The sequence below is a fragment of the Pholcus phalangioides genome, unplaced genomic scaffold, assembly GCF_987345545.1.
Source record: "Pholcus phalangioides strain wild (caught in Gottingen) unplaced genomic scaffold, Ppha-v1.0 ptg000016l_1, whole genome shotgun sequence".
NCBI classification, from domain to species: domain Eukaryota; kingdom Metazoa; phylum Arthropoda; class Arachnida; order Araneae; family Pholcidae; genus Pholcus; species Pholcus phalangioides.
Genome location: NW_028301609.1, coordinates 13530693 through 13555512, shown reverse-complemented (window position 1 = coordinate 13555512; position 24820 = coordinate 13530693). Strand labels below are relative to the sequence as shown.

The 24820-nt window shown below is 37.6% G+C and overlaps 1 protein-coding gene across 1 annotated transcript in view; it reads left to right on the top strand.

The window, feature by feature from the left end:
- Positions 1-10613: 10613 nt before the first annotated feature.
- Positions 10614-24820, top strand: part of dre4 (SPT16 homolog, facilitates chromatin remodeling subunit dre4) — a 57113-nt gene continuing 42906 nt past the window's right edge. The window contains exons 1-9 of the mRNA XM_089245662.1: positions 10614-10853; positions 14833-14934; positions 15066-15230; positions 18292-18351; positions 19333-19425; positions 22732-22878; positions 23268-23419; positions 23547-23810; positions 24340-24413. Of these exons, the coding sequence (XP_089101788.1) occupies positions 10785-10853; positions 14833-14934; positions 15066-15230; positions 18292-18351; positions 19333-19425; positions 22732-22878; positions 23268-23419; positions 23547-23810; positions 24340-24413 (1126 nt within the window). The 5' untranslated portion in view covers positions 10614-10784. The remainder of the gene's footprint in view (positions 10854-14832; positions 14935-15065; positions 15231-18291; positions 18352-19332; positions 19426-22731; positions 22879-23267; positions 23420-23546; positions 23811-24339; positions 24414-24820) is intronic.

Below are 24820 nucleotides of genomic sequence, written 5' to 3'. Positions count from 1 at the left end.
TTATCAACATTTTTCTGAATGACTCCTTTCGTTAGTCGATTCCGCCCAATTTGGATTCCTTGTTCATCTCCCGACAAATGCCTCTTTCAGCCAACACCATAATAGAAGAATCTGTAGTGCCGTGCTGTTTTACTCCGGAATGTACTGACTGCCCACTTCTGTATACCTATATCTGTTCTCTATACCAGGGTAAAGTTTCTCGCGGAACCCTTGATAACACTAGTTATAAGACTGGTCCGTTGAAACCCTGATGACAATGAGGTTTTTCTACAGAACTCGAACAAATTTTTGTGCATTTAATCCAAAAAAAGGGTGTCCCTTCTGCTTCGAAATCTAGCCCCGGGGCAAAATTAAAAAGTGCCCAGGCAGCACTCTTAATTTACATTTATTGTCATAATTCATTGATGTTCAGATCTTATCGTGGAAGCTCCTATTCTATGCGGACTCGACTGAGGTCCTTGCATGGTCCCCCCCACAAAAACAGTGGGTCGGGCAGGACTCTTGCCCGGGGCCCCGATATAATTCTCATAAGATTATTCTGTTTTTGTTTTCCACTGCAAATTCAAATTGGGGGCGTGTACTGCTGGATGTGGGTCCCCGTTCCTGGTTGAACTCATGGTTGGACCCCTGTCGTTTTCATGGATTGACCATTTTTGTCGCACCATGGTCATTTTCTGCACACGAGGGCTAATTAGACCGGGACCTACGATTTATTGCCGATTCCGAACGGCAGGCTTGCTTTTTATTTTATACTCGTCGAGAGGTTGGTGCGCTAACCCCTCGATTGGGGACTCCGTGCGGTAGCAATTTTTTGCTGTGGTCAAGTCGCCGTTTTTTTGTTGTACCCCTGTGTCAGGAAAGTTTTCTGACAAGGACGAACCGGGTATCGAACTCGCGACACCTCTAAAAATCCTTTGGTACTTTAGGCGAGTGTCTTATCGACCGGGCTACCGCGCCCTTCATGGATCGAGAGCTTAATTATAATCCTCATCAGAAGAAAACACCCGAACAAGAATTCTTGCATATGACTTTAACTGAATTAATCATGATGATAATTTCATTGAATCGTAGGGTGTCCATCAAAGTTGTCTGTGAATATCTCCTGAGTATGAAATCAAGTATATCTATCCTCAATGGTTTGAGTGACGTATGACCCCTACAAGGGTACTTTACCGCACACTCTAGCCACTCCGGCCATATATCGCCATACGGCAATTTTCACCAGTAGAGTTAGGTGAGAAATGAAGGCTCGGTAGATAAAGAACTTGCTTCTGACGTTCTATGCCCGGATTCGAACCCATGAATCTTGATGGTAACCTTCATAGTGGAAGACGAGCATTTTGGCACTCGGACGCCCCCACCCCCTACAAGGGTAGGGCAGGCAGGGCTCTAGCACGGAGACCCGGGGCACAAACCTCGTTTTTCTTTCTTTTTTTACACTATAAATTCACTTTAGAGGAGAGCCCCACCAAAGATCTGTCTTGGGGGGGGGGGGGGCTCAGCTCCAGAGAATGATGAGCACCAAAATGCTCGCAATAAAAAGGAAAAATGTCATTACATGAAATGTGCCATTTAGTTAATTTTTTTTCCAGGTAGGGGGCACATTGTCTTCTATTACACCTGCATAGACCTGTTTCTTTGCTCACAGAATTTCGATAGCTGTGCGGAATGATAAAATAACATGCTGCTTATACATGTAGGGAATTTTTTTTGCGCAGCAAAAATAGTCTGTTGTACACGGAAGCATTCTCATACTATAAACGTCCATTTTTTGTAAACTTATTCACCATGAAAAAATGGCGCTTTTCTTAAGTGGTTTTATACCCATAACCAGGGGCGTAGCCAGAAATTTCGTTCGTGGGGGAGGGACCAAAGTGACAGAACAATGGATTTGGCCATCTTTTTCCCTTTTTTCGGTCATTTTTTCACATTTCGGGGGGACCAGACCCCCAAGTCCCCCCCCCCCCCCCCCCCCCCGCTACGCCCTTGCCCATAACCAATCGAGTCAAAATAAAATTTCATCAGAGAAAATTAGCCGCCTTGAAAATATTGAAAACAATTATGCAGATAGTATTACAGTCCAATCCTGTTATAACGAACGCCAAGAGACCGGAGGAATCACTTTGTTAAAACGAAATTTCGTTATAAAGGAATTCCAGGTTACGTAGCATTGTTCCTATGTAAACTTATTTGGGGGATTAGAAAAGTGTTACAACGAGATTTTCGCTACAACGGTATTCGACTGTATTACGTGTGAGAAAGACTTTAATGAAGTATAACCCCTCCCGTCATCTACCAAATGAAATTGTTACAATTCTTTGATTGAAATTAGTTATTGGATTTTAATGCACTGCGTGAAAAAAAGAAAACAATGTGACATGACATTAGTTAATATTTTATGAGTAGTAATAATAATTAAATTATCAAGTTTGCTTCGAAATTTTAACAGTTGTTATTTGTCAGCGGTAAAACACGCAAACTGAAGCCACCCTTGCCTTCGATATTGTTTTTGATTGTAATCACAGAAATCCTACGGTGGCTACCAGACCAGAATTCCGTCGCTGCCCAGCCTTTGCGGGCTGTCTGGCAATTTACAGATCACCAGGGGTGGTATGTGAAGGAACAAGACAAGTTTGTGCATGTGTGTGTAGAGAATGAACGAGCCAGGAGAGTATTGTTTACAAATCTTTGCGAAATGAATGCTCATCGAGAAAACACAACGCAGTCGAAAAACAAGGGGGAAATGTCTTAAGGGAAGTAGCTGATGATATGCTACCCAAAAACCTCAAACATTATAAAATTTTTACATAATCGAGAGACACTGACCAGAGATGTTTGAATCAATAAAAGATTAGAGTTCATGTGACAAAATTTTTGTGTAAAAAATTTCATTCGGCAGTACAGGTACTGTTGAACCGTCATCAGTCATACAACCATAATTAAGAACGTCAAAGAAAAAGTTATAATGAAGATATGACACACACCATCTCTGTATTGTAATAACATCAATTGCAATATGACATGAATTTGATGCATTATTTTATGCAAGAGCAAATTATGAATGAGAAAAATGTGATTAATTGCGAAAAAAAGAAAAAAAACCATATAAATTTCTCTGATCTGTGAGCACAGCATCTGCAATGTCAAATAAAACTGATATTAAATTGATAAATTGTTTGGGGGAAAAAAAAATCATGAAAATGTTCTGAAAATTACATCAATTCGTCACCCAATCCACGCTTAGCAAGTCCATTGGCCTAGAGTGTACTGTGGGTATTCTAGGGTCATAATAGACAATTTCTCTAAGATGCGGGTGTTCAGAAGATCGTAGCCTGTCAAAATGAGCATTTGCAAGCTCCTTGATATAGTCCAAGATTAGTGGTAAGTCAAGATCATTATGGATGTTTTTTCCTCTCGCATACCAGGGGGCTCTGATAAACTGACGAAGAATGATGTTCTGCTGTGCCTGTAAACGTTTCATATTTGCAAGACTGTCATGAGCCCACACTGGGGCAGCATATGTCAGAATAGGACGAATAATAGTTTTAAAAAGAATTATACTTTATTCCTCAACGTTAGCCGGGCCTGTGGGAATGTGATTCTGGATAACATCCCAACTGTTTGTGAGGCCTTATTTCTTACGTACGTCACCTGAGGAGAAAATTAGAGCGACTTATCTAGTATACAACCTAGATATTTGACTTGGAGTTTTCTTGTTAACACCGTGTTGCCGATGTATATGGGAGTTCTTGGAAACTTGTACCGTCTAGTGAGGAGAATATATTGACATTTTTGATGATTCAATTTTATATCGTTGTCCCGGCACCAGTCCTCAACGTCTTCAGCTGATTCTTGTAAATTTTCAATACATTTTTTCCCTTTTTTGTGATTGGTCAACAGGATGGCATCGTCAGCAAATAGACCAAGCATTCCGCGCTGAGGAGCTGGGAAGTCATTGATGTATAGTGCAAAGAGCAGTGGTCCAAAACAAGAACCCTGCGGGACAGACGCTCTTATTGGTCTAACAGTTGAGAGACAGTTGCCATTTTTGACTTGAAATCTTCGATTGGAAAGGTAACTGTTTAAAAAGATGATGAAATAGTCAGGCAAACCCAGGTCAATTAGTTTGTATAATAAGGTCGTGTGATTCGTTTTGTCGAAGGCCTTACATATATCCAGACAGAGAGCACAGACATGTTCCTTGTAGTTGAACGCAGTCATCACGAACTCGGTAACTCTGTGCAGCTGAGTAATGCAAGAATGCCCCCGCCTGAATCCGTGCTGCTCACTTCGAAGAATGCTGTTGAAGGACAGGAAAGCGTTAAGACGTGAAATATAGATACGTTCAAAGACTTTAGAAATGTTACTGAGTAAGCTGATAGGTCTGGAGTTTTGAGAGAAAAGTGGGTCAGTTCCAGATTTATGAAGAGGTTTGACGATAGAAAGTTTCCAGACATTGGGAAAATAGCTTGTCTGAAGCATGCTATTGAATATATTAGTGAATGATTTGAGGATAGAAAGAGGAAGATTTTTAAGAGCGAGATTTGAAATTTCATCATGACCAGAAGCTTTTTTAGTTTTGAGTTTGTTAATCATGTCCTTGATTTCGTCAACATTGGTCAAACCGGCAGCACCCATTCCGCGCAAGGCATCCGAGCGAACTCTATCCAGGAATTCTTGAACTTTTCCATGATGAGCTGAAGCAATACTTCGAGATTGCAGACTGTTTGGCATAAATTGCTTTTCATAGTTATCAGCAAACGTTTCAACAATCTCTTGGTTTGTATACAACAGTTGACCTTGTTCGTTTGTAATTTTGTCCACCGCTGGAGATTTTCGTTTACAGATTTTTCACTCCTTCCAAAGTGAGCCATCGGATGCCTTGGCTTCCTCAATGAAGTGGGCGAATCTCTCATTGACATATTCAGTTGTTTCTTGTCTTATTTCCTTTTCTAGTCTGTTTAGAGTGGTTTTGTCAGACCGACCGTCTTCTAAATCTTTGCCAGAGTTTTCGGACCCGGTTTTTTAGCCTGATTTTGTCCCGCAATTCTTCAGAAATGCCAAATCTGTTTTCTTTTGCCTTAATCTTCCTGGTAGAGGCTTGAATAGCTGTTTTAATTTGTTCAGTCACATCAACTACTGCATTTTCGATACAGATCGTCGTCAATTCTGCTGAGTTCCACACTGGTAATGTTTCCAGCGTAGAGCGGAAGATTTCCCAGTTGGTAACTAGTTGATATGGAATATCCTTTGGTCTAGTTATATCGATGGTGAAAATAACAGGGTTGTGAGTTGAATTAAGTTTGGCAGTTGTTTCGAAAGTGATGTTGTGCCTAAAGTTTTTGGAGATTCCATAGTCCAGAACATCGGGTCGATAAAATCGGCTAGTAGGATAATTGGTCGGAATGTTCGATGAATGAATGCACAAGCAATTATCCCTACAAAATCTTCCGAGAACTCTACCTTGTCTATTTGTGGAATGGCTGAAGAATGTAGGGCTTTTATAGTTCCAGTCGCCAGCAATTAGTACCGGATTGTTGATATTAACGAGATAGTTTAGGACAAGGGCGTAGCGAGGGGGAGGGGACTTGGGGGTCTGGCCCCCCCCCCCCGAAATGTGAGAAAATGACCGAAAAAAGGGAAAAAGATGGCCAAATCCATTGTTCTGTCCCTTTGGTCCCCCTCCGAAATGAAAGTGGTCCCCTCCCGAACGAAATTTCTGGCTACGCCCCTGGTTTAGGAGATTGATATCAACATGGTAATTAGGTGGTTTGTAAATTGCAGAAATGGTTATTGGTGATCTGTTGATGAAGATGTTTACTGCCAAAGCTTTCATTTCAGTTGAAGAAGGAATCGAAAGTTTTTGGTGAGGAATGTCTTTTTTAACGAACACCGCAATTCTACCACCGCTTCAGTGTAGACGGTTTTCACGTAAACAAATAAAATTAGAGATATTGGAAATATGAGAAGGTTTTAAAAAACTTTCACAAACCAGTGCTACATCAATTTGTAGGTCATAGAGTAACTGTTTGAATTCTTGTAGTTCCTGTTTAAGCCCAGTGGCATTCCACGCCAGAATTTTCAGCGGTTTGCTGATAGTTGACACTGGTGTATTAATTTTTGAGCGCTGAAATAAAACCAATCAGAATTTGAATAAGGTTATGAGCTTTATCTGCAGGAATGCCCATATTGACCAAAAGTTCTCGCACAACATTGGAAAAGTTCTCGATGTTGTTCTTCTGTGAATTCTCCACTGTTTCATTAGTAGTTCAAGACATACAAACTGAATGTACAGACACATCAGTGACATCAGTTTCATCAATGACAAAGTAAGATTCTGGCATTTGCCTGTTTACAGAATTATTATAAGATTTGGAAAGTTCAGACGGCTTGACTATGTGACCGCCGAAAGGATCATCACGATTATTAAGATGTTTGTTGAATTCATGAATTACATCTGTGAAATTAATTCCAAATTGATTATTTTTGTAATCTAATATTTTCACTTCCTCGGCTTCGTTATACTTTCTGTTCAGCTCCTCGATCAGTTCGGCTTCCGTGAGATGCACTTTGCCTATTCCAAGAATATGTGGTCCCTTTAAGACTTCGTCTACAGAACGTTGTAATACCAACGGGATCGTACTAGCCTTGACCCAAGGATTTGACTCCGTTTTAGTAGACAACTTATTTTCAAAAAACTTGTTTTCCCCATTTCTGTCTCTTCCTCGTTCTAAAACTACGTTGTTTCCTACGCTGCCTAGAAGGGGGAATTCTCGAAGCGAAGGTGGAAGCTTGGAGATGAAGGTTCTTCCAGATTCGCCTGTGGAAGCAGGTCTGGCAGGGCACTTAGAATACGTTCCAGTATGAGGGCCTCCACAGAAGTAACACTTTATCTTGTTCAGATCTCCCTTAACCAAGCAGCTTCTAGTACTGTGTCTTTCTGAACAAAATGCGCATATGACTTGATTATGGCAAAAATAAGTTGTATGTCCGAATTTCATGCAGTTCCTCCATTACAGGGGAAAACGATTTCCTTTGTACCGTTCAATCTCTATTGGGACCCCGTCGATGTCGGCCAAGTTGGCAGTCTCTTTAGAGTTGATCGGAACTTCCACCAAGAAGAGCGGGAGTACTCTTCCTGTGGTATAGTTTTTGAGATTGCATACTTTTATCACATCGAATCCTTGTTTTGATAAGTCATTAGTGATATCAGAGTGGTTAACATTTGCTGGTAAACCACGTATTACAAATTTTAAGGACCTTTCACTATTCATTTGGTACGTATGATACTCGAACCTATTATCGTCCAAGAACCTTGTGACGTTCCTGTGATCATTTTCACTAAATAAAGGTTGCAAGCCAGTTGGATCCCCAAGAGGATAAGACAATTTGGGGTACATTAACTTTTTTTCGTCTCTGTTGACTTGAGTAAATTCATCGTTGTCACCATCAGGATGATCATTGTCAATTCTAGATTCTACCCTACTCAGTCCCACTGAATCCGACTCTCCATTGCACTCCCCAACACCACCTGGGTCTCTCACTGGACTTCGATGACTTGCTGAAGCGATTGCAAACTCATTTGTTGATTTATCTTCAAATATGGGGGTAGCAGTAGCTCCAGTGGAGTTGTTATTTCCGGTGGAGAGCATCACCTCGTTTGCTCTTGTAGACATCTTTTTTGCCTTTTTTCTAGCTTTTGATCTCTGTGACTTCGTCAGTTTTGGCTGATTATCTGGCTCGTCAGTTGTGACCGTGAAACCAAGTGCTGGATCCGGTTTCCCTTTCGAGATCCTGGATTGAAGAGACGGCAGATAACGATTTGAAGTTTTTGCCATACATGCATTAGATAGAGGGGCCTTGGCAACAGTAATATTTTTGTTAACATGCTTGTCACTTTTAGAGTTTTTGGTTTTCAATTTCTCCACGTTGAATCTACTTTTGTCATCGCCATTGCCTTCGTCAGGGATCTCTGAATTTCCAGTTACAGGTGGCAAAACTGGATGTGCCGTTACATTAGATAACTTAACACAGTCGGAAAGTTCCTTGGTGACCCTATTTACTAGTGCCGGATCATCATAATTAGTATCAGTGTCAGAGTCCGAACTCCTACGGTAGCTACATTTTGCGAGTTTTACTTACAATACTTTACCCCACACTAATAACAACTTTTAAAATTTCGAAGCAAACTTCATAATTTAACTAATATTATTGCTTATAAAATATTAACTAATATATCATATTACTTTTTTTATATGACATTAATAAAAATCCGGTTACTAATTTCAATCGGAAAATTGTTACAGTTTTATTTGGTAAGTGGCGTAAGTCTTAAGGCGATCCTCTCAGCAATGAAGACAAGAGAAACTTAACTTCATGTTTTAGTACAACAAAATTAACTATGAGAACATGTTAGCTGTGTAAAGGGAAGTCAATATTCGTTACGTATTTATACACAAAGAAACACGATGTTGGTATTACGTCAGCACTACCGATTTGCATGAATTCACACCTGTTGCCACAAGTCGTTCTAGTTCTCACTATAGAAATATACTTACAGTGTGTTTCTCAATTCACCTAAACAAGTATTTTTGATCAGGGGCGTCGGAAGTGTTTCTAAACTGTGGGTGCTCGTCTTTAGTTTTATATCGGAAATTTTAATTTCTGAATCAGTTCTGGGGGTGCTGGGATCCATGCCACAAATCACTATGGGTGCTTAATTTTCCGATTTTTTCCGACGGATTTGCTACGATACGCACTGTCATTCATTCGAAGGTGCATATGCACATTCGGATTGGATTGGAGTTTGTTTTTTATAGGTGCAAGGACCATCAATGTTATGCTGCGCCTAACAATAACTGAGCGGTGTAATGACTTGTGGTAGAATTTACGTTACCAGACTGCACCATGAGAAAACCTTTCCCTTTTATCCCTTTAGAACCGAGCACAACTCGGGTCTATTCTATCACCATCGGCATTTTACTAGCTAGTGAGTTGTGCCGGAAGTGTAAGTGTGTGTACCTAACAGTCTGAGGGCGTATCTAGTGTTGTCTGATTTTTGTCAGTGTGGTGTCATCTATATTTCAGAAATGAAGTGTAGTGGACTGGATATTTGTAGCGTTTTGCAGGCCTGTTGCTCATTTAGGCGAGACTTTTTCAAACGGGAAGATATCGGCTCGCAACTGTTATTTGTGTTCGAAATTGTTTTTATTTTTGAGTTGTTGAATTCCATTGTCGCAATGCTGACTGCGTATATATATCGACAGAAGTTCATTTCATCTACACAATGTTGAGCATAATCATCAAAACCTAAGGGTTCAGGGTGCTTGTTCTTCCCCCCCCCCCCCATATACTTTGTAATAGGGCTGAGCTCCTAGCCCAAAGCTAGAAGATAGTTGGAAGAAAGTGTATCCACTCTATGGTAAGAAAAAAGCCAGCTGGATTGACAGCAACACTATCTGATTTTCCTTAGGGCAAAGCCTGCAGCTTGAAATGTGTGTGGTGTGGTAGCAGAATTTTTATTCTTTCTCATCCATTATACCTGCAATAAATGATGAGAAGACCTACCACATTACTATACTGTGCGCCCTAGTCACGAGCATTGGCGTACGCAAGATCGACCTTTGGGGGGGGGGGGGCACAAGGAATCAAAAAGCATCTTAAATTAACAGAAATTGATAAAGGTAAAATTACGGTGTAAAGGTAAGGTATTATTCTTTTGATATTTTATTTTTTTACTAAAATGTTTGAAAATATTTTTAATTTTCGATCGTTTTAGGGAAGAGAGCAGGAGTCACCCCCCCCCCCCTAATGTTCTCTCCCGTGTAATACGCCTCTGGTCATAACCCTATGAACTCAGGGATGCCACTTCACTAGAAACTTTCTCAGCAACGCACAAATAAAAGGTACAAAAAACTTATCTTTAAGCTGCGAGCATGTGTGTGCAGGTAACATAACGCGGAGAATCACGATTCTTTAAAAAGCAGGAAATGAGGAGAGTGATTTTTGTATTTTCAATAAATATATAAATTTTGTGTTTTTTGGATGTAGAAGGATGTACTTGTGATAATAAGATTTTCCTCCAAATTATTTTTAGTAAATTTAATGTAGAATTTTAATGCATTGGATGATATACAGGGTGGGCAAAAAATCCGTAGAAACTTCAAAAATTCATAAAAACCGGAAAAATGAAACGGTTTGCATTATTAGTATCGCTACGTCACGGGAATTTTTAAGACAGGAAAAAATAACGCAAAAAACAGCCGATAAGTGGCACTGGTGTACACTATCAAAAAACCCCTTCAATCATAACACTTCACTCATAGTTAGAAAAACTGGTGGCAGATGGCAGCACTACACATAACAAAATTCAAGTAAGCTTCGTGTAAAACACGGGAAAAACCGGGACACTTTCGCTAAAAAACGTCGGGACGGCCAAAAAAAACAAGCAGGGACTGTCCCGGAAAATACGGGACATATGGTCACCCCAGACATTTCCCAATAATCACATCGATCGCATTTCCGCACGACGACATTAACGCCAATCGAAGAGTATCAATGTAACTCTCGTTACGAAATCCGTAGAATGCCGTTCATATCAACAGACAGGGACTAGTTCACGAGTCGGTTTTTGGCAACGCTGGGCAGTTTTTTCTCCCGCTATTTTCCGTGGTGTGCGTACGACATAACACAAGGTTTTTTGTTTTTGTTTTTTTTCCTTTTCAAGTGAAAAAAGTCGCCATTTGATTGTTAATTTTGTGGAAAAAGGAGTTAGATGAACAGAAATGGCCAACATTAGCGCGGACAAAGACGCTTTCTACCGGCGGATGCGCCGATTATATTCTACGTGGAAGGTAAATTGTTTATATCTATTGTGCGTGTTGCGAACACGCCGCTACGGCTTTTAGTGGAAGTAATATAATTCGCGATAATTCATGCGCTAACAATGATCCCGAATTTCGATTATCGACAGTATAAATCATTCCCATGCTTTCATTAGTATTTTATTAGAATCCATGGGTTGCACGTCTTTTTTGTGTGTGTGTGTGTGTGTATGTCATGTGCGCGGTGAACTCCCACTACTAAGATGAGAGTTCGAAAAAACCATTAGAATTCTATGAATATCTATAGTTACTTGAATTTCTCATTATAACTGCCCGTGTTGGATTTTCTGTAAATGACTTGAATTATTGAAGTTTTGATGTTTTTAATCACCCATTTCATCGATAGCTGTGTATGTATTCCCTGGGCTGCAACTGGGAGGGGGGGGGGCAGAGCAGGTAGGCATGGCCCCCACATGGGGTGGGCTTACAAGGCTCTAGCCCGAGTCCCTAGACTACTTTCACAATTTTATTGCTTTTTCACGCTATTAATTTATCATAAAGGGGCCCGTGAAAGTCTGGTCGGGCCCCCGTATAAAAGTTCCTTGCATAGGGGCCCTGCTCCATGATGTTGGGGCCCATGCAGGTGGGTCTGGTGCGCCGGACCAGAGGGAGCATAAATTTTACCCTCTAACCCATGGTTTTCCAACCTTTTTTTCGTCCCATCGTCCATTTCAGAAATTTTTTCTCCCAATGCAGTGCAACCCATAGGATCCTATGTTATACTCATAGCTTCTACCGCCCCCAAGGAGGTGTTAACGGCCATGTTGGGAATCACTGCTCTAACCTCTTCTTTATCATTATAATGGAGTGTCACAGAATGCGCGTGCTTGTCCCAGCTGATGATGCGTCTGGTTGAGACCCTGTGCATTCCGACCATGAAAGCATAATTAGACAAGCATTTATAAAAGCATTATTTGTTTTCGAATTAGTTAAATGGATGTTTATTGTGGTTTACAGCATCAACTGCATGTATTATACACTTTGGGTGAGGGCTCAATAATGATGCCAGTACGGACGGAAGGATGTAGATAAGATGTTTTCTCCTATAAATCATTCATTCCAACCTAATTCATTCATAATTCAATCATTCATTCATACCCCCCTTCATTTCCAACCCAACAACTCATTAGCAGCAATATATTGCAATATAGCTATATGGCCAGAGTTGGTGTTTGATGGAGTTGTGCATGTGGTCCTAACTTCAAGATGCGAATGGATGTCTATTATCCCCATTAAAAAGTTTTGCCGCAGAGAGCATGGAGCTTACAACAACACAATTATTCAAGCATTACACTTTATTCGTAGTTAGAAAATTTTATAGCAGCAGTGCACAAGCATTACACAGGAACGAACTTGAGGTTCGCAACCCATACATGCACATCTTCCATCATGGGCCAGGTGTTCGACCACTTGCTTATATTTCTTCATTGAGACAGAGCAGCCAGGCAATGATCTGGCTAGGATTACATACATTCAGTGAAACCCTCTTGTCTATTGCCATGGACAATTTGCCATCTCTATCCCCCTTCCCCCCAAAGCAGAATGTTTTGCATTCTTCTGCCACGAACCATTGGTTGACCGGAAATGTTCTGATTGTAAAAATTCATAAAATAGTGGTTTTTTCACTGCACTTTCTTTAAAATTTTATGCGGATTGTTCTGCAGTAGCGCTGATTTTTTCTGTGACGTTTTTTACGGCACAGATTCTTGGAATATTCTGCTTTAGATTCTCCTTACTGAATCATGGCCTGCCGCTCTGTGCCAATGAATAGATTTAAGCTGGTGGAGCTTAATTTAATACCTAATGAGTAATGCCGAAAATGTGTGCCTAACAGCCCCAAAGCTAAATATGCTGAAATCTGCACCGTACACAACAGAACAATCGGTGCTACTGCAAAACAATCGAGAAGAATTGTAAGAAAAATGTAGAAAAACACTATTATGGGGAACTACAGAACATTTCCAGTCAGCTGAGGACTTGTTGCAGGACAATGCAAAACGTTCTGCTTTGAGGCTTAACAGTGTAGGCCTATGTAGTGTTGTGTGGGAATTTGTTTTAAGATCCTAGTCTATTTTTTGAACTATGAGTGAAGTGTAATGATTGAATATTTGTACCATTGTGGGCCTATTCCTCTCCTTCACGAGACGTTTTAACAAGGAAATCGGTTCATGTTTATGCCTTAATGTTGGAGACCGCAGACTGTGCTGCTGTTTGGGTTTGAACCCAGCTTTCTCACGATGGGAATCCGTCACTGATCACATGATAACGTTCCCCCTCCCCCCAACTTTCATCTCCCATTAACGGACACTTTTGAAGCCTACGGAACAGGGTTTCAATGTATTTCACTGCATATTATCACAGAGCTTGACAAATCATAGGGAAGGGGCTACATGCCAACTAAAAAATGTGTATTGCCACCTAAAATATGCTGTGATTGTTAAATTGCCTATGGACAACGCAAGATTTTCTGATTTCATGACAGTGCATCTTTTATCACAGGAACAGGGCAGAGCTGAACAAATTGCAAAAAAAAAAAAAAAAAAAATTTGATTTGCTTGAAAATTTTTTTCCCAGATGAATTTAAGACTAACAAATTTTTCACTCAAAGAGAAAGGTGCTGCTTTTGAGTATTTCGGAGCATGGTGACCCTCTTTCATATTGGCAGATATGCTGCCATAAATTCCAAACATTTTTGCTGCTCGCAGCCTGCAATTTAGAAACTACAAGAACATTTTTTTTTGGGGGGGGGGCAATACTAATATTTTTGTGACCATAAAAATCTGGTTCCTCTGGATTTTCCCAGTCCTGGAATAGGGTATTTAGTCCCGTTAAAGTTGTAAAACCATTATTTAGGACTTCTTTTCTTGAGCAAAAATCATTCTTGGCTCCTAAGAAAGTCAAGCACCTAGCTTTTTATTCGATTTGTTAAGTTCTGTATTAACTAACATTCCATTAGCAGCGACAAAAATTTCAGTCCCATGAATGAGTGGTTGCTAAATAAAATGTAAGTAAATGATGGGAAAAATATTTTTTTACTGTTTTCACATGATCAGTATATTGATTCTATATGATCCATTTTTTTCTTTTCCCATTTGTCAAAATACATCAAATATCTGGTTTACTTTGAATTCTACGCCTTTTTTATTGAACAAATTTTGGTTTGGTTAGTCGTGCGTACTCGGAAATTGGGAACATTCGCAGGATGACTGTTATCTCTTATGATTTGGCAACTTGCCTATAAGTTCTACCAACACCACTCTTGCAAACGATGAAAGACACAAGAGAACAATTACTGTATAATCTTCTTTCATCTATTTTTTTTTTTTTTTTTTTTGTGAGAATTTTGTGTGATTTTATTTGGTGAATTTTTTATTAAGTAGCAGCCTATCTTAGTTCAAATAACATGTACCTATGTAAAAGGAAATGTTCTAGATTCCTTCAGGACCCAATATCAACACTTGAATTGATTTTTTTAAGAACACATCCCGGTACAATTTAATGATGCATCAAATCAAATGGTACAATATCATGATCTTCGAACACCTTATTTCATGGTGAAATGACAATATCTCGGGCAAAAACTGGTGATGGAAAATAATTATTCAAACCTTGGCCCTTTCTCGCAGAAACTAAAGACAACTCCAGTATAGTAATAATATAAATCAGCAAGTAAAAATAAAATTATACTATAGCTGTTCTGATACAAAAACACTAAATCAACATAAAAACATTTTTCCATGTGGGACTTGGTCACATGATCAATTTATAGCCATTTTTCAAGAGAAGTGATGAACGAAAATTTAAGACTGCCAAATCATTGGTGTGGTGGAATGCATCATTTTGTTCAAATTAAGTGAGAAAAACAATTGGTGAAATTTGATATGTTTGTTCTTTTTTTTTTTAATGGTTTCTTGTTGATATTAATGGTTTTTAATATATGTTTTAACAGAATGCAGATGGAAGTGACAATGGATTAGGGAAAGTTGATGCTCTTGTATCCGCAGTGGGCACTGATGAAGAAATAGTATACTCGAAATCAACAGCATTGCAGGTATTTCTTCTGTATAATATATTTTAATTGAAGCCTATTTCACTGGTGAAAATTATCTAGAATTGAGCAATGTGAATTTATCTTTTTATGTGACATATTTTAATGACCATATAAATCATTTTCTCTTTCAGACTTGGCTGTTCGCATACGAGTTAACAGACACCATTATGGTACTGTGCGAGAAATCCATATATTTCTTGGCCAGTAAAAAGAAAGTTGAATTCCTGAAGCAGTTTGAGTCGGGCAAGGAAAATGAGAATGAGGTGCCTCCGATTACGCTCCTGATAAGAGACAAAGTATGTAATATTGTTTTCATTTTCACAATGTATTCGTGTACATGTATTCACTTGCACAATGAGGCGGACACTGTAAATCACTAAACAGAGAACTTTTTTGGTTTTGATTTTGGTCTGAAATTAAAACTAAACCCCCCCCCCCCCCCAACTCTGAAGAAATTTCTTATACTGTATTACACTCACTGACTTACACATACGAACATGTTTGGTTTTGTCTGTTTCAACTTTATATTTGTGTCTCCGCTGTATGCCTCTAGGGGCAGGACAGCAATATATGATTGATTATATTTGTGTCTTGTTTAGTAATTTGTACTAAAATCAGGGTTGTGTGTGTGGGGCAAGGTTTCGGACATGATTATGATTTTTACCGTACTGTCTATAACCTCTTATTTATAGCTATAAGTGAAAAACATTACAATTTGATGAAGTAACTTTTATAATCAAATATTAAACTTTATACTATATAAATTATATATTATCAATTACATTGAATATAATAAAATTTTGAAATTCAAAACAGTATATATAAAAATTTGTGTGACTATCAGGTTATCAAGCTATGGGATTTCACTTGAAAACAACTGTTTTGAGGTTAAATATTAGATTTATTGCAACATGAAAGATACAAAATTAAAATTTGTCACATGAAAACTAGGAAAAAAACAAAAGATATGACTACAGAATGAAATTAAACTTACATAATAATCAAACACTTATAATCAAGCTCAGCTGTGCCTTGGTGATTTCTAAGTTAACAAAATTTGAAAATATTCTTTCAATTGATGCATAACTTGTGGTACATGAAAATAAAAAAACGTGTTGAAGACAGGCTTTTGATAAACCTTTTTCCAGTGTTTTTCTGACTGCTGTCCACCATGTGATAGGATTGTATGTAAATAGCTTGAATGTATTGAGGGAAATATTAGCTTCTTAGGAATGAGTCCAGCTTAAATTTGGATCTGCTTTCTGGACTCTTCACAAAATTTCGAATCTAAAAAAACTGACCCTTCACAAAATGAAAATTAACGAAACCATAAATTTGACATTTCATTTGTGATAGATTAAGGACATTATTTCCCCTTCTCCCAAAATTACTTATTTTCACAAAAACAAAACCTTACAAAAAAAAGTCTGGATAGACCCCTGCTTCTAGCCTTATAAGAGCAACAGTTTAAATTTAACAAAAATTTTGGATCTTGAAGTCTTTTATCATCATATATGCATAATCTGTGTTTGTGAAATTGTGTTCTGTTGCCTCATTTTGTTCGGATATTTTCCTTTATTTAAGAATAGTTTTTTAAATTCAAAATTGAGAATGTAAAATATAAAGTTTGAAGAGTCAAAATAGAACAATTTTCATTAAATAAACATTACACCATATGGATATTTATTTACATCATTATAATTTTATCTAATAAAAAATAATATTTATGTTGAGTTTCACAATAATGCAATAATTATAACTGTGATTATGCGTATTTGGTACCTTCAATATAATGTATTTTCTAAAGAAAAGTGTCCAGGCAGAGTTTTGGACAATCACTGTCTTAAATACAGTACCTGATTCATATATGAAAAATAAGATGTAAAGTAGAAGTAACATTTATAAAAAAAAACTAAAAATTTAAAACTGTGTTTATTTAAACAGTTATATGAACGATATTAATTTAATATCAAATTTCCAGCTTAAAATTATCAATTTGGTGAAACAATTAACTTAAAAAAATTCAAATGACACCTTTTGACAAAATATTTTTGATTTAGTTTTATTTTCTGCTAGTATTTTTTCTTTAATATGTTAGTATCATGAAAAAAAAAACTATAGGTTTCCACATAACAGTTTCAAACTTGGAAGGTTTTGGACAGTTTATCCCACGTGTCCTGTCCAAAACCCCAACCCTGGCCAAAATATTCAATAAATATGTGTTATGTGTGTAGCCAATCTTCAGTGGTGACCTCATCAATGAACAGAACATTTTATAGGAGGGCTTGATAAATCCGTAGCAGCGAGTTACAATAGCAAATGAAATTTTTATTTATGGACACTAAATTTGAGCCTCTGGAGAACAAAAAATTTCTGTCAAAGTCAAAATGAATAGTAGTTTTTATTGTTTTTTTTTAGGGAAAAAATTGTTTGACCCTCTAAAAAAGTTAGCTTTGCTCGTAAAAAAATTCAGTTAATTGTCAAATTTTTATTCCTTTTTCAATTTGTCAAGCTCTAAGGGTGAAGTTGTCCAATTCAATGAAATTGTCTATTTTTTCAAATATTTTTATCAATTCCATGTCAGACAAAATGTAAGTGATTCACTTCAAAACAAGTTGGTGATATACCAGGCACTCAATGGGCAATTTAAAATCAATATTTCAAAACTTGTTGAAATTGACTACTAACCAGTGGGGTGGCTCTAGGGGAATTTAGTTCTGGCAGAGTTTTCAGGTTTATTCCTTGCCACTAGAATATATGGCCGTGTAGAATGAAGAGTTTTTCACATTTGTTCTGCAGTCAGATGACATTACATTGCAAGCTAACAAAGCTCTCTGAGGCAGTTTTTTCTTCTGATTGAATTATAAGTACTACACCACAACCATTTGTGGGAGAGGGAACTCAAATTTTTACGTCCTGATAGAGCTAAAAAAACCCCAATTTACAGTTTTTAACAACTGTTTCTGAATGCTTTAGAATGAAAATACCTACTCTAATTTGTAGCTAAATCAGTGAAATAAGGCTAGCCATAGATTTGCTATTTGATAACACTGGCTATTAAACGTTCTTTATATAGAAAATTTAATCTATCATTTCCTCAGATACTTCGTAATTTGGCCCTATAGCTATTGGCAGCAAGAATCCTGTTCCAAAACTGTAGGTCCTGGTATAATAATTATGGGCTTTGTGAGTAAAAAAAGATTACAATGTAGTGAAATATAAAATGAAATTCATTATGAAACAGAATTTCTATATGTTTGCATAATCATGTTATCATTATGGGATTCATTAATGTTATTGTAAATCATATATTGGAGTTGATTTATGTAAGCAGTAAAATGTGGTGAATTTTTCCAGGCTGACAAGGATAAGGCAAACTTTGAAAAACTTATCAATGCCTTGAAAAGCAGTAAAAAGGTCAGTAATACTTGTGGTATGAAATGAATATTTGGAGAGTTCTATGCACAGTTGAATCCTGCTTTAACAAATTGTGTTACGGTGAAAATCTCATAACTAAAACTTTTTAATCCTTAAATAAGTTTACATATGAACAATGTATTGTGAATTTCGATATTGCAAAATGGAAAATCTGTTATAACAAATTCAGAAACAAGTTTTTGAAAATCAACGAAAGAAAAGAGTACAGAATGTTCCAAAAAATAATACAGTAAAATCAATTTCAGAGCATTAACTTGCTGAACTGTTAAGGATGAAAGGCTGTTCCATGGCTTCATCGACTCTTTCGACATTTTTGAAAAATCAGACTAAGTTGGAATTTCAAATCCAAACAGCAGTTATATAGGATCCCATACAAAAAAAAGACCAAGACTTTTTTTCTTCAAATTTTTGAAATGTGGATGTAACTGTCTGTACAGGACATTCTTTCAAGACATTTTTCAGAAACACATGGTTTCAGGATATTCATTCTTAAAATGTGTCGTTTACCTGCCCACTCGTATGAAAAAGGACTTTGAAATTTGTTTCAAGCATTACACGCAATTTGAGCACGTGCATATTTTAGAGGAATTTGTGCTTCCTGGACTTCCACAGTACTTGTACAAAAAAAAATGATTATTTGCCTCAAATATGTTAGTGAAACTTATACAAAAAACATTCAATGCCTAATTGATTTGGAATGCTGTGAGTTATTTTTGAAATTTAACATCAGTCTTTTTACCAGAGCGTAAATAAGTAACTTTTTCCTTAGAATGTAATTCTGTTGTAACAGAATTTTTTAAGGAATGTTAAAATTGTAAAATTGGAAATTCTTTTATAAAAATTTAGTTATAACTGATTTCTTCAGTCTCTTGGAGTTGTTTTTTACAGGATTCGACTGCATCTTTGCTTCAAGGAAATGTGTGTTCATGAATTTTTATTGTTTTTTCCCTTTAAATTTAGGGTACAACTCTTGGGGAATTCACTAAAGATAAATTTCCTGGTGAGTTTACAGAGTCTTGGAGGGCTGTTCTTTCTAAAGAAAATTTCGAAAAGGTAAACCTTCTCTAATTTATTATTTTTTCTTGTTCTGTTTAATGTAATTACTTGCATTGACAATGATGGGCATTCTTTTATATATATATGTGTCATGGTGAAAGCCTGTAGACCAATAAATCCTAGGATTTGCCAAAGCAAACTGGTAAAAGGATAAAATAGAAATGTTTAACATGATACATAATAAAATTTTTGAAATATTTATTAATTTTAATTCATTTAGGGTTCCATTCAGAATTTAAAATCACCTATTAATTAATAATATATTCTGGTTAATTAATATTAAATTAGTGTTATAAGGGGACGTCGAGTCGAAGGTGCGTCTCTTTTCCGTGAGGTGGCGGAATATCCCTTAGCACTTGATATTGGAGGGGGTGTCCAATTTATACACGAAACTACGGAACTTAAAGAAGAAACCTTTATTTCGAAGCACACTCAAAACAGACAACCTTCCAGGACGGAAGCCACATTCCAACTCACGTTCTTTTCTCTTGGGAGATAGATTTTCTCTTCTCAACTTCTTTTAACAACGTATAAACAAACAAAACGCATTAGGTGCTATAAGGCCACAGAGAGTTAGTAAAAATATCCATACTGGGAAAATAGATTCGTTACAATCTCCCCCTCTGGCTCCGACGACGTCTCGGCGAGGAGCCAGTAAGAGCCACCTTTCCTTTGGGAGTAGTTCCTGACGAACAGAACGGGAAGCTCCGGGCAACTGCTGACACTCTTGTCTGAGGTCGAAGTTCAGTTTTCGAGTCACACCGGTTCTGGGGACGTCGACTAGGGTTCGGATGCACTTTTGAAGAACGCCGCTCTCTTGGGGTCCGGGTAACCACGGTTGTGGTCTCAGCATCTCGTAATGGAGTCAACTCCCCTTGGAATCGGTACTGCTTTACGGGATTCAAGTCGAGTTCTTGTTTCCTCCCATTCAGGAAATCTTCAGCTTCCTGAGTAGATTCAACGTTTTCAATGATCTTATCCAAAACATCATTCCCACTTTGGGACTCGCGGAGAGTCCGTGAACTCTTCTCCACTACAATGAAGTTGAACGGCTCACACTGCTTGGCTCCTTTACCAATTGGGCTGGATAGCTTATCAGTGTGGCTGCCTGGACAGTTAGGGGCAATATGACCACGATTTTTACATTGATAACACACTATCGGATCCCAACATCTTCGGGCAACGTGTCCACGTCGACCGCAGTTATAGCAAGCATGTCCTCCTCGCAAGGTCGAGCGAGAATTTGAAACACGACACTGTTCGTAGCCTTGTCCAGGGCCACCTTTACAGCGGTATACCCTGTCATCACCACTCTTGTTGATCTGGTGCTTGAGGTAAGGTCTTCCTCCCCCTAACTTGGAGCATCTATTGGATTCTTCTGAGAAGGAATAAAGTTCTCGCTGCTCGATGAAAGGTATCGGGCCTCCCCCTGGCTTGAAGCATCGCTTGAACTCCGGCGGGAATGAATCAAGTTCTCGTTGCTGAGAAGTAAGGTGGGTACCTTTATCTTCACGAAGTTGACGTCGACACTAGGGTGACTCAGCAGGTAGTGCCAGGAGAGCACTGCTTTCATATGGGTTTTCGACGAACGGATGCCGCTTCTCAGGAGCTTCAGAGAAGTACCACTTTCCTTGCTGAACATCCAGGACGATACCAGCATCACTGAGAAAGTCGGTACCGAGAAGGGTTCGGTTTTCTCTGGCCTGTGGTAGCACCATCATCTTGGTGGGAATCACTTTACCTTGGACGTTAATGTCCACAGTCGTAGTTAGGATTTCGGCTCTACGAGCATATCCATCGGCTAGTCTCATAACGATTGTCTTGCGGGAAAAGGGCAAACCATGTTCTTGTAAGAGATGGTATAGCTTCTCCCCTGCCACCGAATGTCTGGCACCCGTGTCAGCACACAGTGCTCCACGCTTATGACAGATCATGACTTCGATAGCATTTCTTTGACGTCTCTCAGTTGAGAAACTGTAAAAGTCCAAGGCCTCGACACTAACTTCTGGGGTGTTCGTGGCAGGACTGCACGTTCGACATCGGGACTTGACGACACCAGGTTCTCCGCACCCGTAACATCTTAGGATATGACTGCTACTGGCATCTTTCGATTCCGTATTAGGATGGGATGATAAACTGTATTGGAGGGGGTGTCCAATTTATACACGAAACTACGGAACTTAAAGAAGAAACCTTTATTTCGAAGCACACTCAAAACAGACAACCTTCCAGGACGGAAGCCACATTCCAACTCACGTTCTCTTCTCTTGGGAGATAGATTTTCTCTTCTCAACTTCTTTTAACAACGTATAAACAAACAAAACGCATTAGGTGCTATAAGGCCACAGAGAGTTAGTAAAAATATCCATACTGGGAAAATAGATTCGTTACAGTGTGATTAATTTGTTTAATCGTGTGTTTGTTTAGTCATCAGAAGTAAAAAATGTGGTTTTCAACAATTTACTTTGCTAATTGGTTTGTTCAGTAGAAGTCCAAGGAGCGTTCATGAACATTTTTAACCTATACTAGTTTGTTTTAGTAAATCCTAGGTTTAACCTCTTTTTGACTTTCACTATAACATGTACAGGGTGCATAGGAAAGTCCCTTTATCCTGGAAAAACCCGTGAACAGTTGATCCTAGAAGTATTAAATAAAAGTATAAAATATTAAATAAAAAAAAAATAAACATTCTAATTAACTAAAGTATCCAGATAACGTGCAGATCTCAGATATGTCATTCATATTGCAAGAGGTTGTAAAATAGTTGTTGAAATAAAAAAAAATTAACTTTTTATTTGGTCACCCAGTTAAACAGTTGTTGCCCTCCCTGTCTCTCCTGAGTCTGTTGAAAAAGTTCCATGGTTTTTAAGTGCAATATTTGAATTCAAAAATTGTTAAATAGAGGTCAATATGAACACAAATATGTATATATCACACACTGGCAAAAATAGCATCACAACTCAAAAAAATCTGAAATTGCAAAGTGGAAAAAATGAGCTTAACTTTTTCAATACAAAACGTTGTTTACTAGAATGAAACTTTTGCTGTTTAGCAGCCAGTTTTGTAGCTACGGAAATGTCAATATTACCTACCAACTTGTAGAAAAAAAAATTGTTTTTTGAATATGGAATTAACTCAAAATTTTTCAGTTCTGCCGTTATTTTTGTATTGTCTGGACCTTTTGTTTTTAATATCTCAATGAATGGTAAGGTCTCGTAAAATTGCATATGCAACTGTGTGTGTTTGGTGTTCATTTACTTAATCTTACTCTTATCTTGTCTCTTTCTGTCCTTTTTTCTTTAGGTCGATGTCAGTGCATCTGTGGCATACATCATGGCACCCAAAGAAGACTCTGAAATAGTTATTATTAGGAGGGCATCTCAAGTTACAGTTGATGTGTACACAAAGTATCTTAAAGAACAGATAATGGAAATCATAGATGCAGATAAGGTAAACTAATGTCATGCAATTTTTTTTTTCCGCTTTACAAACTTAAAGATCGAAAACCATTCTGGCTGGAAAGTATCTTTGGTTGCAACTCAATCAATGTTTGTCAACCCTCTTCAATAGTTTTACACTATAGTGTCATATATCAATTGTTTGCTTTATAAAAAATTAACTTTGACACCTTGAAGAGACATTGACTGACAGATGTTGACAGAATTGATTTTATTTGTTTTCTAGTTTTCATACCAAAGTTTTGCTTCCTACCTTTTTGAAACATTTCTTTTTCTGTTTGAATTCTAATGAGGATGAATACAATATTTTTGATTTTATTTTGTGTAATTTTCAGCATTGAAAATGTTGTTAATACACACATTCAAAACTTTGTTTTACAGAAAGTAAAACATTCAAAGCTATCTGAGGGTGTAGAACAAGCTGTTGGTGACAAGAAATATGTTACTGGTGTTGACGCATCACAAGTGGATCTTTGTTACCCTTGTATAATCCAGTCTGGGGGCAATTATAATCTCAGGTTTAGTGTAGCTAGGTGAGGATGCTTTTGAAAGAATACAATGTCTTATCTCAGTTAATCAATTTTCAAAATGTATGTTTCAATTTTCAAAAGTTCTTTCTCCATTAAAAGCTGCAATTTTCTTGCATTCTTTTTCCTACAGTGACAAGAATAATTTGAGTTTTGGCACTATAATATGCTTCCTTGGAGCTCGCTACAAGTCCTACTGTTCTAATATTGTCCGCACCTTACTTGTAAACCCTGTGAAAGAGCAGGAGGATTATTACAACTTTTTACTGCAGGTAGAAGAAGAGATACTAAGCAAACTTCAACATGGTACAAAACTTTGTGATGTGTACAATGCAACTGTGGCACTTGTCGAAAAAGAACACAAGGAGCTCCTAGACAAAATGACAAAAAATTTCGGGTGAGTTTGCAATTTTATTTTTTATCTATTCACATTGTATATATCATTTGAATATCTTTATTTTTTTTATAATTTTCTGAAGAGAATAAAAGATCTTGGTGTTTCATTTGTGATTATTAGAAGCTGTGAAAGCTCTTATTTTAAAAGGTTCCACACTATGCGTTGTCTTTAAATTATTTTTTGACCTTACAGATAATGTGGATGGGATTTCACAATATATTTTATTATGAGACAAGCAAGATGTTGGTTGAGATTCAATGACCATTTGTACATCAAAAGGGACTTGAGCCACACTTTCCAATTCTTGTGTGGTGGAAGGCTGTGGTCCCAAACATTTTGTGTAGGCTAGGGGTATATATTTATTATTCCCAGAAGTTCTAGTAGTTTTAACTCATTTTAAAAGGGTTTCATAAAAACCTGATCCTCATAGTCACGCACACACACATAATCGTTTTTTAAATTGTATTTTCTTCCGATTATATTTTTTATCTGAATTAATTTCTTGGTTGGCTTCTTTGTCATTTTCTAGATTTGCCATGGGTATTGAATTCAGAGAAAGTTCAATGGTCATTGCTTCAAAAACAACGTGTGTGGCTAAGAAAGGTATTGCTGCTTATCACATTATTTTTCCTCTTGACATATTGACTGTCGCTTGAATGGTTTCATTATAATGATAGTTTTACAAGTATAGTTGATTGGTACTGACATTCACGTTTTTTTTTCATGATAAGGATAAGTAAGAGTGAAACAAGGAGAAAAAACTTCCTTATAGAAACTATAGGGTTACATGGGAAGTAATAACGTGACATCAAGAAGTGGGCTAAAACTATTTTCACCTTTTCTAGCAGTGAAGAGGTTCATTATTCTTGTGCAACTTTAGCATGTTTCTAAGTTTTTGATTTTCTTCATCTATTGATGATATATTATACTGTAAACCGGGGCTACTTCGTGGTTTTTGTGAAGTTTCTGGAGGAAAATATTATGCTATAGGTCTTATCACTCATATTTTA